This window comes from Ipomoea nil, unplaced genomic scaffold, assembly GCF_001879475.1.
Source record: "Ipomoea nil cultivar Tokyo-kokei standard unplaced genomic scaffold, Asagao_1.1 scaffold1043, whole genome shotgun sequence".
In the NCBI taxonomy this organism is placed as follows: Eukaryota; Viridiplantae; Streptophyta; class Magnoliopsida; order Solanales; family Convolvulaceae; genus Ipomoea; species Ipomoea nil.
In genome coordinates, this window is record NW_017617471.1 from 12,125,716 (window position 1) to 12,141,576 (window position 15,861).

General features: G+C 37.4%; 2 protein-coding genes and 1 non-coding gene across 4 annotated transcripts; 1 reads left to right on the top strand and 2 right to left on the bottom strand.

Moving 5' to 3' along the window:
- Positions 1-4,531: 4,531 nt before the first annotated feature.
- On the bottom strand, positions 4,532-4,612 carry TRNAL-AAG. The gene has a single exon. It is a non-coding gene; the product is annotated as a tRNA-Leu (tRNA).
- A 4,673-nt stretch (positions 4,613-9,285) lies between these two features.
- LOC109181817 (60S ribosomal protein L18-2-like) lies at positions 9,286-12,593 on the top strand. Its single transcript, XM_019331736.1, has 5 exons — positions 9,286-9,403; positions 9,486-9,575; positions 9,697-9,825; positions 9,936-10,118; positions 12,250-12,593. Exons 1-5 carry the CDS (start codon positions 9,401-9,403, stop codon positions 12,406-12,408), a joined length of 564 nt encoding a protein of 187 aa, XP_019187281.1. The 5' UTR covers positions 9,286-9,400; the 3' UTR covers positions 12,409-12,593.
- Positions 12,594-13,044: 451 nt separating this feature from the next.
- On the bottom strand, positions 13,045-15,606 carry LOC109181813 (pectinesterase-like). 2 transcript variants are annotated; one of them, XM_019331731.1, is made up of 2 exons: positions 13,392-15,606; positions 13,045-13,349 (listed from the first exon to the last, which is right to left on the bottom strand). In XM_019331731.1, exons 1-2 carry the CDS (start codon positions 15,267-15,269, stop codon positions 13,155-13,157), a joined length of 2,073 nt encoding a protein of 690 aa, XP_019187276.1. In that variant the 5' UTR covers positions 15,270-15,606; the 3' UTR covers positions 13,045-13,154. The 2 variants fall into 2 exon arrangements, with proteins under 2 accessions (XP_019187276.1, XP_019187277.1); XM_019331732.1 differs by having other exon boundaries at positions 13,045-13,212; positions 13,387-15,606.
- Positions 15,607-15,861: the final 255 nt, after the last annotated feature.

Consider the following 15,861-nt stretch of genomic DNA (forward strand, 5'->3'; position numbering starts at 1 on the left):
GAATGGTTCATCTTTTTTTTTTTAACCTTCACATGCTATTTTTTGTACCAAGGCATTGGTTAATTAGTAACGAACAACCACTGTTCGAGAAGTAACCCCGAAGATCTTACAACATTACAAAGTTGTTGTTCGCACAATGGAGCATGAACCAACATTGTGTTTGGTGGATAGTGCAACCACGCATACTATCCTAACGGATATGAGGTTTTTTCGTACCTTAAACAAATCAAGTAGTAATATTACTACCATTTCTATTGATCAGGTACAAATAGTGGGCTCCGGAAGAGCATCCATCATCCTCCCTAAGGGTACAAAGCTACTAATTGAAAATGCTTTGTTGTACCCTCAATCTAAACGAACCTTGCTGAGTTTCAAGGATATTCGTTCAAATGGTTTCCATATTGAAACCAAGACTAAGAACAAAGAGGAGTTCTTGACCATGACTCAGTTGATCACTGGTCAAAAGCGGGAGGTTGAGGAACTTGCCTCTTTATCCTCTGGATTATATTATACCTATATACAACCCAATGATTCATTTGTGGCACTTACCATGAAACTAAAAAATCCACATTCTTTTCAAATGTGGCATGACCGTCTGGATCATCCTGGGCAGAATATGATGGGCCAGATCATATCTAATTCTGCTGGACATAACCTGTCTAGATCTCAGGTACTTTCGCCAAATATGTTTACATGTGTGGCTTGTGCGAAAGGTAAATATATTGTACGCCCGTCGTGTACTAAGGTTGGACATGAATCGCCTATATTTCTGCAGAGATTGCAGGGGACATTTGTGGACCTATTAGTCCACCTTCTGGACCATTTAGATATTTTATGGTCCTTATTGATGCTTCCACCCGTTGGACTCATGTTAGTCTACTGTCCACGAGGAACAAAGCTTTCGCTAAATTTGTTGCGAAAATTATTGAGTTGAATGCCCAATTCCCAGATTATCCCATTAAATCAATAAGAATGGATAATGCTGGAGAATTCACATCAACGGCTTTCAATGATTATTGTATGGCCTTGGGCATCAAAGTGGAGCATCCTGTACCTTATGTCCATACTCAGAATGGCTTGGCTGAGTCTCTGATTAAGCGTATTAAATTAATCGCTAGACCATTACTGCAGAAGTCTGGTTTACCAGTCTCATGTTGGGGACATGCAGTATTACATGCTGCAGCTTTAATTCAAATTTGACCTAGTGCATATCATGATTATTCCCCCTTGCAACTACTACGTGGTGTAGAACCTAACATTTCCCATCTGCGTGTATTTGGGTGTGCAGTTTATACCCCCATACCACCTACAAATCGTACCTCCATGGGCCCGCAACGAAAACTAGGTATATATGTTGGTTATGAATCTCCTTCCATCATTAAATACCTAGAGCCCATGACAGGAGATCAGTTTACCGCGAGGTACGCTGACTGCATTTTTTATGAAGATTATTTCCCGGCATTAGGGGGAGATAAAAGACCTTATTTAACGAAATGCCGAGAAATCTAATGGGATGAAAAGGATCTTCAGTATCTAGACCCACGTACTAGTCAAACTGAACTAGAAGTTCAGAAAATTATTAATTTGCAAAATTTAGCAAATAACCTGCCAGATGCTTTTACTGATAACAGAGGAGTGACTAGGTCCCATATCCCTGCTGTGAATGCTCCTTCGAGAGTTGAAGTCCCCGTGGGACCAAGTATGCACACTGACACTCCCCATCGCCAGAAGCGCGGGAGACCACTTGGTGCAAAAGATTTAAATCCACGGAAGACGAGAATTGGTAAAATATCTCAGTCACTCTAGAAAAATGTTAACCGTCCTGAAGACGACCGTCCCGAAGACGGAGAACCCAGTGAACCTGCACGTGCTCTAAATAATACGAACACTGGGAATGCGGAACATCCAGATCAAAATATTTTGGGAAATGACGATGATCTGGTTGATGTCAATATAGAAACGGCCATAAATTTTGTTGATACAGGAGAAACATATAACAGAGATTTAATAGTCGTCGACGACACTTTTGCCTATGCAGTTGCCTGTAATATTCCACAAAATAATCTGGATCCAAAACCAAAGTCAATAACTGAGTGCCGGAAGCGCTCTGACTGGTTGAAGTGGAAACAGGCAATTGAGGCAGAGCTCAACTCGCTTAATCAAAGAAAAGTTTTTGGTCCCACCGTACTTACCCCAAAAAATGTGATCCCAGTAGGATCCAGGTGGGTATTCGTACGGAAGAGGAATGAAAACAATGAGGTGGTTAGATATAAAGCGAGATTGGTAGCTCAGGGGTTCACGCAGAAACCCGGAATTGATTTTGATCAAACATACTCTCCTGTTATTGATGGCATCTCATTCCGCTATTTAATATCATTGGCAGTAAGTATGAAATTAGATATGCAGTTGATGGATGTAGTGACAGCTTACCTTTATGGGTCACTAGATGTTGATATATACATGAAAATACCCGAGGGTATTCAAAATTCCAATATGAGGGATAAAGATCGAAACATGTATAGCATCAAACTTCAAAGGTCATTATATGGCTTGAAGCAATCTGGTAGAATGTGGTATAACCATCTGAGTGAATTCCTCCTGAAGAAGGGATATGTTAAAAATGATATTTGCCCTTGTATATTCATTAAGAAGTCATCTAATGGCTTCTGCATTATATCTGTCTATGTCGAAGACATGAACATTATTGGAACAAAGGAAGACCTTATAGAAGCATGTTCATGCTTAAAAGCAGAATTTGAAATGAAAGACTTGGGAAAAACCAAGTTCTGCCTCGGCCTGCAGATCGAGCATCTTCCAAATGGAATTTTCATTCACCAAGCCAACTACATTAATAAATTATTGGAGAAATTCTATATGGATAAATCTCATCCCCTTAGCACCCCAATGGTGGTCCGATCCCTTGAAGCGGAAAAGGACCCATTTAGACCTAAGGAGGATAATGAGGAGGTTCTAGGACCTGAAGTTCCTTACCTAAGTGCTATTGGAGCCTTGCTTTACCTGGCTAATTGCACAAGGCCTGATATTGCCTTTTCAGTGAATTTACTTGCTAGATTTAGTGCATCTCCGACCAGAAGACATTGGAGTGGAATAAAGCATATCTTTAGATATCTCCAAGGGACAAAAGAGCTTGGTCTTTATTTTGAAAACAACCAGGACATTACTTTGAAAGGGTATTCAGACGCTGGTTATATGTCTGACCCTCATACTGCTAAATCGCAAACTGGTTATGTTTTTCTTTGTGGAGGTACAGCTATATCTTGGAGGTCCATTAAACAGACCTTAGTTGCTACCTCATCTAATCACTCGGAGATAATTGCTTTATATGAAACCGCACGCGAATGCGTATGGTTGAGATCACTGATACAGCATATTCATCGCTCATGCGGAACAATTAGCAATGTTGATTCCCCGACTGTCCTATATGAGGACAATGCGGCATGTGTTGCACAGATGAGTAACGGGTACGTTAAAGGAGGTCTTACTAAACATATTGCTCCTAAGTTCTTTTACCCATATTGAAAAGGTTCGCTCTAGTGAAAATCTGGCAGATTTGTTCACTAAGTCCCTGCCTACATCCACTTTTGAGAAGTATGTTTATAAAATTGGGATGCGGAGTCTAGGAAGACTGTTGTCTTCAGGGGGAGCGATAAACTCGGTCTAGGAGACTTTTAAATCCTGAAGATGATGCCCAGAAGGCTTATGGTTGTACTCTTTTTCCCTTAGCTAAGTTTTTTTTTTTTTCCACTGGGTTTTTCTTAGGCTAAGGTTTTTAACGAGGCAACCGATGCAACACATGATTGATACTACATGTACTCTTTTCCTTGACTAGGTTTTTCCCACAGGGTTTTTCTAGCGAGGTTTTTAACGATGCATGAGTATAATTATTTAATGGCCAAGGGGGAGTGTTGTAAATATTTATATTTATGGCCATTATACTATTTAGACCTTTCATTTGCTTATCATTTAATCATGTATTGATGTTGTGTACTTGAAAGGTTGTATATGACCACTATATAAAGTGAGTGAAGATGAATGAAAGGGACACACTTACATGATGGTTATACTATAACTTGGTGTTCTTCTCCTCCTCCTTTTTCTTCTCTTTACATATACAAACACACATACATATATATATATATATATATATATATATATATATATATATATATATATACGCAATTCCGGGTGTATAATTGTGCAAGCATCACGCGGGGACTAACGAGTGAAAAGGCCAAAACTTAACAGCAATAATTTTGTAGTTACTTTTTCATTCTATTCAAAATTTATTGATGATAGACTAGTGAGGGCTAAGGAGTTATTAAAAACCACTTCAGTAATAATCTTGTGTTGAGAGTGAGATTTAAACCCACGCCCTTTCAAACCAGAATCTTAATTTGGCGCCTTAGACCAACTCAGCCATCTCAACTCTATGTTAAAAAAGATATGCTATAGAATATTAATTGTCAAATTATGCTGTGAGGACTGAGGAGTTTTAAAAAACACAATCTTGTGTTGAGAGTGGGATTTGAACCCACGCCCTTTCGGACCAGAACCTTAATCTGGCGCCTTAGACCAACTCGGCCATCTCAACTCTATGTTGAAAAAGATATGCTATAGAATATTAATTGGCAAATTATGCTGTGAGCACGTGCCCACCTTGCAAGGTGGGCACGGTTTCGGCACGGTTTCATATATATAATTTCTATACTGTAAATTCATAATTTCTATATTGTAGATTCCTAAAATTTATACTTTAGATTCCAATTGTTGAACTCTGTTTTCAGAACTCAGAGAACTATATGTTCATAATTGATAACTATACAGTACATAAATTAGGAACCTACAGTACATATATTATGAATCTGTAGTATAAAAATTATGAATCTACTGTATAGAAATTATGAATCTACTATATTTAAATTATGAATTTACAATTTAGAAATTATGATTATGAATCTAAAGTATAAATTTTATGAATCTACATTATAGAAATTATGGATATGAAACTGTGTCATCCTTGCAAGGTAGGTCTGTGCTCACAACATAACGTTCCATATTAATCTTGATGATTTTGCATCTAGCAAGGCATATAAAAGTTTTCTTCCCTGATTAGTTTGGTATTTGTAAATTGTTAAAAAAAATTGACAAATTGCACCATGAACCAATTGTGATATGTCATGTCGCACCCTGTCCTTTCATATCTGCTGTTTCGAGGCATAAACTATAAAATTTTGTTCGTCTAGACTTTTTAGCAGGTAGCCATCAAGTTATAGGTTATAATATGCTGATGTGGAGGTGTTTTTTTTATTGACCAACATTTTTTACTTTTGCGCAACGTCTTTCTCCATTCATCAGTCCATCATTCCATCGGCGACTTGTCGACGACTCGACGTACAGAGGCGAATGATCAACTCCAACAAAGAATTGAGTATGGAAAAATTCCCAAGTATTGTTTGAGCTGTATGAGGATTGGGCATAGTCTGATTGAGAGTGGAGACCAAAAGCCTCCGCCTTTACCTTCACCGGGGCTCCTGTTGTCGAGAGAGTGATACAGAGAGAACATATCTGGAGAAGAACAGAGATATAAAGAGAGGCGTGAAGAAACTTGTGAATAGGTTTTGCTTTGACGTAGGGAAGGTACCAACCATCATCTTTCTCAAACCCACTAGTATATTGTTTGTATAAGAGAATCGGAGAATGAAGATCAACCAGAGAATGAAGGTCGTGAAACTTTCTAGCGATTTACAAAATGAGCTCCGTCGATGGCGTTGAAGATTAGTCGGATGGCCTTCAGTCCACATCAGCACATAGTCCTTGAAATGGATGTTGAATCTTAAAAATAAGTCCACATCAACACATAACAGTTGCCACGTCATCAAGGTAACCTAGAAACCTGCTAAAAAGTCTAGACGAACAAAATTTTATGGTTTATGTATCGAAATAGCAGATATGAAAGGTCAAGGTGACATATCACAATTGGTTCATGGTACAATTTGACACTTCAGCCATTTAATTTTACATTATTTTATATTAGTATTTTGTACTCATGCATTGAATTTAAAATTTAATTTTAAAATTTTATGTTAACTATGCATACGATATATGACACTTTTTTCTTTACCATGGCCTAACTTATAAAATGATAGGACCAACCCTAACCATATTATAAAGTTATCTTACTATATCCACAAATTCTTAAAATTTGATGTAATATTAATGTCACGTTATCATGTGATATCTTAAAATTTAATGTAATTTAAACAAAACGAGCTTATATAACATAATTATGTTCACATTGTATTGATTATCTTATATAACTTAAATAAAATGCATATTTATTAATCTCACATTCCTAAAAACCAAATAAAAACATAAATTTTCTAAAGTAATATGGGATTCCTAAATATATAACCTAAATTAAACTACATCCTAAAACTACCATGGACCCATTTGGAACTACTCACTTTTGGTGCCAAAGTAATTCTTCTTGATCTAGCATTATATTATGAGTCTTTAAGAATCGTTCATTGTATTGTGATCCTTTAAGAGTTGTTCATGGTTCTATAAATTTTGAGATATATGATAATTATACGGTTGTTGAATTCTCTAAATCCAAGCTTGAAGAAGCCATTACTTACGGAAAACGTTGCCAAAAACGTTCGCATTCCATTATTTGTTCCTACGGTCACTACAATGCCTTCCACAAAATTATACCTATGTGTACCCCAAGTAGACACCCAGGTATGAGCATAGTAGTCTTCTTTGATAAGCCAAGACGCCTCAATACGAAAATAAATCTTATCTCTTGAAGAAGCCTCTCCCACAAACCAAATAAATAGGATTGGATCATTAGCATAATGCAACTTGGGATAATTGATAGTTTTCACATATGGATAAGTCAATTGAGTTTTCATATTCAACAACGTTTTGTGAAGTCTCATATATTGAATGACTCTTCCATCTACATGTCTCAACCATGAAAACCTAGCCCCAAAAGATTTTAAACCAAATACCTTGGCTTATTTTATGCAAAAAACCAAGCTAAAACGTTGTTGGGCTACTCAAATGCTAGCTATTTGTGTGATCCCATAATGCCTGATCTAAAGCTGGTTATGCTTTCTTCTGTGGTGGTATTACTATTTCATGGAAGTATGTTAAACATATTATATTTATCACTCCTACAAAAGCACTCAGAGATTATTATTTTATATGAAACCACATAAAAGTGTGTATGGTTGAGATCATTGAAACAACACATTCATAGCTCGTGCGGCATAACAAGTGAATGGATTACCCATATTGTCTTATATGAGGACAATGCATCATGTGTTGCACAAATGAATATTACGTACATCGAGGGAAACTTGACAAGACATATAACACTGAAATTTTTCTTCCTATATATATGAGCTCTAGAAGAACGACGAAATTAACATACAAAAGGTTCGCTCTGGTGACAGTCTTGCATATTTGTTCACTAATAAATGTCTCCCTTCATCAACTTTTAAAAAAAATGTGTTCATAATATTTGAATGCACAAACTTAGAAGATTTTTATCTTTAGGGGAGAAACATTTTATAATCAATCTTGAATATTGGGCCTTGAAGGGAAGCAATTGTAGTCTTTTTTCCTTTGATTATGTATTGACATACTTCTTTTTTTTTTCTTTTTTAAATGAGGCAACTAGTGTGGCACATGGATACGCATATATCATGTACTATTTTCCTCAACTCGATTTTTCGGATAAGATTTTTCTAGTGTTTTTAACGAGACATGGGTATGAGATAATAATATCCAAGGGGAGTGTTATACATATAATATACGTGAATATTACGAATGACTTTTTATCAGAACCCTAAGAACATTGTATATATTGAGTTTGATATATAATACGAGTAATAAAGTAGTTATTGATTCTCTCACTTTCTCTACTTCCTGTCTTTTACTTCTATACTTATAATATTGAATAAATTACAATTTCGGTCATGTGACTATTGGGCTTTTGTTAATTGCAATCCACAACTTTCAAAATTGTTAATTTAGTACCTTAACTATTCAATTTTTATCAATTTTGATAACTCTGACCAAATTAATTATCGGTTAAAACTCACCAAAAATTTTTAATAGTTAAAATAGTGAGTGTATTTTAAAATTTTTGCATCTCTTTTCTTTTTCCTCCATTTCTTCGCCGAATTTGCTGCAAATTCGCACCTTGAATTTGCAGTAGATCCGGCGAAGAAATGCGGTAGAAAAAAAAAGAGATGTAAAAAGACTAAAATACTGTCACTATTTTAACTATTAAATTTTTTTTGGTGAGTTTTAGTTGATAATATGGCCGGAGTGATTAAAAATGATAAAAATTGAATAGTTTAGGTACTAAATTAATAATTTTGAAAGTTGTGGATTGCAATTAACAAAACCCCACTAATCACATGACCAAAATTATAATTTACTCGAAAATATTGCTATTGTTGATTCTGTCCGGAAAAGAAGCCATTCACACGGGGTGCATCACAATTTGCAACATAGGTCTTATTTGATAACATTTTTTTTTTGAAAGTTACTGGCTCTATTACATTGTAGTATCTGTTCATATACTTTCTCAACCTACTAAAACACAAAGAACCAATAACGCCTCCACTGAGGCTTGAACTCATAATCTTCCAAATGGAAGTCCAACCCGGATACCATTAGACCACATAGTCCTGGTCTTGTTTGATAACATAGTTAGCCTATTAGTCAATTTTAACTTATTTAATCACTATTATCTGTTTGACTTGATTAAACATTCAATATAAGTGTTTGATTAATTAGTTTTCTGTAACAATTTATAGCTTCAAAATGCTAAAATTCAAAAAAGATGCTCAAAGTAGTTTTTTTTTTTTCGATAAACTTTTTGAGAAAATCACTTTACATGTAATTAGCTGTCAGCTAATAACTAATTTACCAAACATCTTTTTACAATCATCTAATGTTTTCAACTAATCAAATTTATTAATTCAATTAGCTAACAATTAATAGCTAATAGCTATTTACCAATTTAGTTTGATTATTTCACAAATTGGCATTTTGATTTTGATAAATTGAAAATTTAATTAAAAAGTAACTCCGTACAAAAGATTAAACCGGAATTTTGAAAGATGGAGGGTTGTGAGTTGTGACCCTAAAACAGATCTGAATTCTATAGATGGGACACGTGTACGGTGTGGAAGTAAGGTGCATGTAAGGAAAGTAAACCTCATCAACACAGCATACGCCAGTGTAATCCTCTCTAAAAACCCTAGAATACCTTAGGGCTAGCAGAATATAGCAGGGCCGATTCTCTCTCTCAGCCGCACGCCCCCATCGACCCCCGGAACCTTTTCAGCGGAGCTCAACAATGGTAATCTCTCTCTCTCTCGCGCTAAACCTCTACGTTGTGTGACATTCCTTTATGCATCTCGCTTCATGTTTCGTCTCTGCAGGGTATCGATCTCAAAGCCGGCGGTAAGAGCAAGCAGACGAAGCGCACTGCGCCGAAATCTGACGATGTTTACTTGAAGCTTCTCGTGAAGGTTTGATTCAAGCCCTCTGTAATTATTATGTGTCTTCTCTATATCTACAAATGTACAGTTAAGTTTAGCTGTGTGTATAGTTGTTATGTGAAGCTTGCAATAATTGGTTGATTGGTTGCAGCTGTACCGGTTTTTGGTGCGAAGGACCGGAAGCAAGTTCAATGCTGTGATTCTGAAGCGTCTCTTCATGAGCAAGACCAACAAGCCTCCGGTTTCACTCTCCAGGCTCATCACTTTCATGTCTGGAAAGGTATTTCCTCACATTTTTTTTGAATTATTTGTTTTGTGTGTGTTTGTATAGTTTTATATATGCTGTTGTTTGGTTTGAGATGTTGATTAGTTTTTGGATGGTGGTTATAGGAGGACAAAATTGCTGTGTTAGTGGGCACTATTACAGATGATGTTAGGGCATATGAAGTCCCAGCATTGAAAGTTTGTGCACTGAGGTTCACCAAAACTGCAAGGGCAAGGATTGAAAAAGCTGGTGGAGAATGCCTGACATTTGATCAGTTGGCTCTTAGGGCTCCATTGGGACAGAACACGGTATTGAATCTAACAACATTTTATCATTTGCGTTTATTACCATTTTCTAGAAGCTTCAAGATTTAACTGTTGGTTTATATTCTGTGCTAGTGTGGTGCCTGGTGCCTACTTACCATTCGTGTTATTTGTTTGACTAGCAGATGAGTTCTGTAGTGTAGACTATCAATGTTTTCAAATGAACTTTGCTGTTATGTGAAATGAAAAATAGAGAGATGAACTGTGGTGCTTGTATGCCAATGTTTTTATAAAATTGAGAAATTTGTGGGTTTTACCCTGGTTAATAATTCCAATTAGGTTTAATGAGTCTAATTTTTAGTAAAGAGGTGGGTGTTCTACCATCTTTTCCTATAATTTAGATAAGAGAATATCTCCCATGACATTATTTTTAATAATCTGATGCATTATTCCAATGGATGTTGTATATGTTATTGCAGAAAATGAATAATTCAATACAATGACCGTTGTTTACCATTTGGTAGTTGACACAACACTTCTTTAGCCATAGTTAGAGCAATGAAGCTAAGGCTTGTGATTCAACAAATATCACATAAAACCATCTTTTATGTGCTTTGTACATGGGAAATCTCACAATTGATCTGCTGGTAGTTTTCCTGTTTGTGGGGTTTATCTACAATATTATCTTAACATTCAGCGCAGCCCTTAAGATCGCTTTCCACATGTCCATTGGAAGTGTTTTGAGTCAAAGCTACGCTATATCAACTTGAATATATACTAAAACACCCGTGGATCCTTTACACAAGGAGAAAAAAAGGAAATCAGGACACAAATAAAAATGGGAGCATAATTTCAGATTACAAATAAAACATAAGTTATGGGATATTAGCAGGGAATCAGGGGAGGATATTAGGAGGGAAATAGGGGAGGATATTATGCTATTTATTTTCCTATATAATATAAGATATTATAAATAGGGGAATCTTTGTGTTGAGGACCGTATTAATTGGAAAATAATAAAAGCTAGTTATAGCTGGGCAATAACTTTTTTATTGGAGGATATTTTATATATCCTGTTTTTTGTTTTAAATTTGATTTAATTCTCCTTTGTTCTTTCCTCAACCGCTCTATGTATAGTACTATATGGTTGCTTACAACGAAAACAAAGTCCTTTGACCGTCATGTCCATATACTCGGTGGTCCACCGCGAGTATATGGACATGAGGGTCGAATGACTTTGTTTTCGTGGTTAGCAACCATATGGTCTTATGCATAATTTGTTGGTTGAGGAAGGAACAAAGGAGAATTGAATTTAAAACAAGAAACAATGATATATAAAATATCCTCTAGCAAGAAAAAGGTTCTTGCCCAACTATAACTAGCTTTTATTTTTCGATTACTAGTGTCTGCCTCAACATCAAGGAAGACTCCCTATTTATAATATCTTATATCCTATAGGAAAGTAAATAGCATAATATCCTCCCTTGCTAATATCCCATGACTTATGCCTTATTTGTAATCTGAAATTATGTTGCTTGATTGATTCCCATTTTCATTTGTCCCTTGATTTCCTTTCTTTCTCTATGAGCAAACAATCCACTACTGTTTTTATCACAGCCACATGTATATAATATTATAATTACTTGTGGTTGTAGTATATATTGGGATTCTCTCTAGGGTTTTCCTTTTCCCCCACTTTTTTGTCATAGGGTCATTTCCTTTCTTTTTGATATGTTTCCACTTGTGGATTCTGATTCAAAAAGTTGATTCATAATGACACTATTGAAAGTGGGATACATACAGTTTTTGGAGTTGAATATTTTTGTTTCTTTTTAATAGGTCGGTTATTGAGTTCATTCGGTTGAGATGTTTGATAAATTGTGAAGTTAGTAAAGCTTCTAGTTCAGTTTTTATTCTTGTGCATGGCACGAATGATGAGGTGATTAGATGGGTGAGAGGCAAATGCCTCAATGAACTGAATTTACGAGGCTTATTGATATTCTGACATGCCATCTTTCAAGTAAAATTTCCATACTGTTTTCTTCATGTTTCCTTGTTGATTAGTTGATTTTCTGAAAACCATTGCCAATTTCATTGAAAATTTTGTCAGCATTCCATGAATTTTAGGAGTGATAGTAATGCTGATTTTTGGTCCATTATCATGGCTTTTGTGCAGGTTTTGCTGAGAGGTCCAAAGAATGCACGTGAAGCAGTTAAACACTTTGGTCCGGCTCCTGGTGTTCCTCACAGTCACACCAAACCGTATGTGCGTGCCAAGGGAAGAAAGTTTGAGAGGGCTAGGGGTAAAAGAAACAGCAGGGGATACAAGGTTTAGTTTTATATATCAATATCCGAGGAACTACCTATTTATGATTTGTATTGTGGACTTCAAATTTTGCAAGACAAGTATGAGTTTCTCTACGTAGGGTTCTTCCATCTCTTTGAATGGATCATCTTAAATTGTTGCTGAATGCAAGATTTGTTCAATTCAAGTTTAGAAATTTGATTTTAGGCCCTACTACTGTGTGCTGTACTTTTGCATTATTTTACAATTCTCACGAAAAATGAGCTTCTTTTTGTCCAAATACTACCTACCTCCATAGCATTTATCTACATCCTATATATTGGGGTCTGCAATTTGAATGAATGCGCCTATAGTTATCGAGTATAGATGTATCGTAGTATTTTCCTTTGTTTTTCAGCTTAATTGTTATATTATATTATATATTGTACATAAATATGAGTTGAGGTATGATGAGCCATCTAAAAAGTTGGGAGAAAGTTTAAAAAATGGCCAAATATCTTTTGAGAGACAAAATTACTACAGAGATCTCACTCTGAACAATGTATAGTAGTATATACAGTGTGCTGAAGAACTACTATACAGTGTGCTGAAGAAAAAAAGTTGTGTAGTGGAACTGGCGTAGCCGAATGTTTTAATTCTCGGCTAAATTTTAACCTAAAAGGTAAGTAGTAAGGTGTGAGCTTGAATAGTTAGGTTAGGTAAGGTGTGAGCTTGAATAGTTAGGTTAGGTAAGGTGTAAGCTTGAATAGTTGTAGAGCTAGCTTAATATGAGTGAGTTAAATCCCCGCAGAAGCCTTTGACGGTTCGGCCAGAGATGGAGTTGGAGCCGGAGAAGGAGAGATACTAATAAAAGGTGCCAAAGATGGACTTGGAGCTGGAGAAGGAAAAGGTGCTAGAGATGGAGTTGGAGCCGGAGAAGGAGAGATACTAATTGAAGGTGCCAGAGATGGAGTTGGAGCCGGAGAAGGAGAGATACTAATTGAAGGTGCCAAAGATGGACTTGGAGCTGGAGAAGGAGAAGGTGCTAGAGATGGAGTTGGAGCCGGGGAAGGAGAGATACTAATTGAAAGTGGAGGTGGACGAGAAACATAAGCCTCCTTCTCTTTATCGCCTATATCTTTGAAATCATCGTCGTCTAAATCGGAGTACTTGATGGATTTGTCCTTCTTTGGTAGCGGGTAAATGAAGCCAGCATTGTAAGGAACCTCCTTCTTCTTAATCCAAGTATTGCCGGTGATGAATTTTCCGGGAGTGAACCGTTTGATTTGGCTTGCAGGAAGCTCCTTGATTCCATGCCAAGTCACCCGCTTGGATTTAGAAGCACCGGGTCCTCTGTTGTTGAACTCTGAGTAGAAGAGGGTTTGGAACGCAAAATCCTCGTCCCATGGCAACCACCCCTCCGGCTGAATGAAATCCGGGATGAAGGATTCCATGATAATGGTTCTTGAGTACTCCTTCCAGGGGCGGCCCAGGTACGATTTCACCTTGAACTTCACTAGGCCATAATCTGGATCTGCCACAATGGTGCAGTTCTGCAGGACAAGCCCTGTGGGCTGGTGCGGGTCCTTTCGCCCCTGCGCCGTCACAATGTTCTGCTGCTTTTCCAGTGGCTTCCGGACCACAATGGTGCAGTTCTGGAACACGGCCGCACTGTCCCCAAAGATGAAATCAATGGTGCCGGAGATCTCACAGTTGCGGTAGAATTGGCGGTAAGTGTGCGCGTAGAGTGTGTCTTGGTACCCATCCATCCTGCAGTTATAGAAGATGGTTTTATCAGCCCCCACCCTCAACGCCACCGCCTGGTGCTTCTCCGCCCCTGCAGAGTTCTCGAACCCGATGTCCCTAGCCATGAAAAAGTCACCAACAACAACAACGGTAGCAGTGTGAAGCGTGGAAACCCCGTCGATGAAATTCAACCCTCCGGTGATTTTCGTCTTGGTTGGACCATCACCCACCACCACCAGATTAGTGAGGTTACGGAAAAAGGTAACCTGCTCTTCATAAACACCCTCTTTGATGTACAACACAAAAGTTTCGTCACTTTTGGTAGGAATATTCTTTAATGCATCATTAATGCTGGTGTAATTTCCGGATCCATCTTTTGCCACAACGAGATCTGGTTCAATCTCTTTGAGACTGGCCTTAAGAAGCCTGCGCCTTCCTGAGCTGAGCCAACCCGGGAAGTCTTGTAATTGGGCGGGGGAAAGAAGATGGCTAATACTATCTTGGTTGTAGGGTGATGGGGCCTCGGCACCATGTCCGGTTCCAAAACTGATAAAAACGTCAGAGAGTTGGGTAACAATAGCCAAGGCATTGCTAGTAAGTTGCATGGATTTGGTCAAAATCTCCCTCATTTTGTTATCATCATTTCCAGGGATTTCCTGGAAGCCAGAGATGCAAGTTTCCTGATAGGTAAGAGAGCCACTGAGCCATGCCTTGAGATCTGCCAGCCAACTATCCATATCTATATGGTCAAAGTTCCCGAACTTCACCCGTGTCCTTTGAAGATCACGTATCGCCTTCTGAGCCAGCTCCTGGCAATCCTCCAAAGCCATCTTCGACCTCGGGTTGTCCTTAAGATTCACCAAAAGCTCCGATTTCCCCATCGACTTGCGAAGGTCATCGATGGTTACATTAAACGCCGCCATGATAAGCTCATTGGGGTCTCCAGAATTTGCAGCCCTTGAAGACGACAGACTATCCACACATGTTTGTTTATACATAGTAGGCTGGCACACGGTATCAATGGCTTTCTGGGAGGCCGTCATCATTTCTACTGTTTCGTCTTGATATTGGCTCCCTATCACGATGGCGACCACCATGGCAACAAGGAGCACAGAACTCATGACAAGGACGACAATCTTCCTGCCCTGGTTGCCATCTTCTTCCATTGTTGTTTCAATCGAGAAGGGCCGGCCGGGAGAAGGACGGGATTGAACCGGCCTTAGCCTCCCTTCTTCTCAGAGGTTGGTGAACAAGTCTTATAGCATTTTTTATTTTTTTTCTTTTTGAGAGGAGTCTTATAGCATTTTTAATTGATTATTTCGGGAGATTAGAGGTTTGGAATGAAAGGAGATAGATCATAGATGTATGATGCTTAGCTTGTTTCACTATTCTCCACCCAAATTTATTTGGGTCATAAACATCATAAACACCAAACCAATCTAATATAGTATCCTAGTACGTAAATATATGTTAGTTTATGGATTACATTAATTTATTTATTGTCTATAGGGGTTAGCATGCATGGTGCAAATTAAATATCCCGATATTCTTGTAATGTTATTATTTCAAGTGTTATGCATTGGCTATTTTTTTTTTTTTTTTTGAATTATATATAAGTTTGAGATCGATGGGCGGTAATATATATGGTATATCCAGTCCAACGACCAACCATTTGAACTTTAATTGGCAATATTTTTAAACCTTGGTTACGTTATATTTCATCTTTTCAACAAGTAATGAAAATAATAGTCATATTGT

What these genes read in the sequence shown, in the direction of transcription:
- LOC109181817 (XM_019331736.1), top strand. An exon ending in ACTTGAAGCTTCTCGTGAAG is followed by an intron (nt 9,576 to 9,696) that starts GTTTGATTCAAG and finishes GATTGGTTGCAG; the next exon opens with CTGTACCGGTTTTTGGTGCG. An exon ending in TCACTTTCATGTCTGGAAAG is followed by an intron (nt 9,826 to 9,935) that starts GTATTTCCTCAC and finishes TGGTGGTTATAG; the next exon opens with GAGGACAAAATTGCTGTGTT.
- LOC109181813 (XM_019331731.1), bottom strand. Translation starts at nt 15,269, where the DNA reads ATGGAAGAAGATGGCAACCAGGGCAGGAAGATTGTCGTCCTTGTCATG. An exon ending in CATCTCTAGCACCTTCTCCT is followed by an intron (nt 13,350 to 13,391) that starts TCTCCAGCTCCA and finishes TCAATTAGTATC; the next exon opens with TCTCCTTCTCCGGCTCCAAC.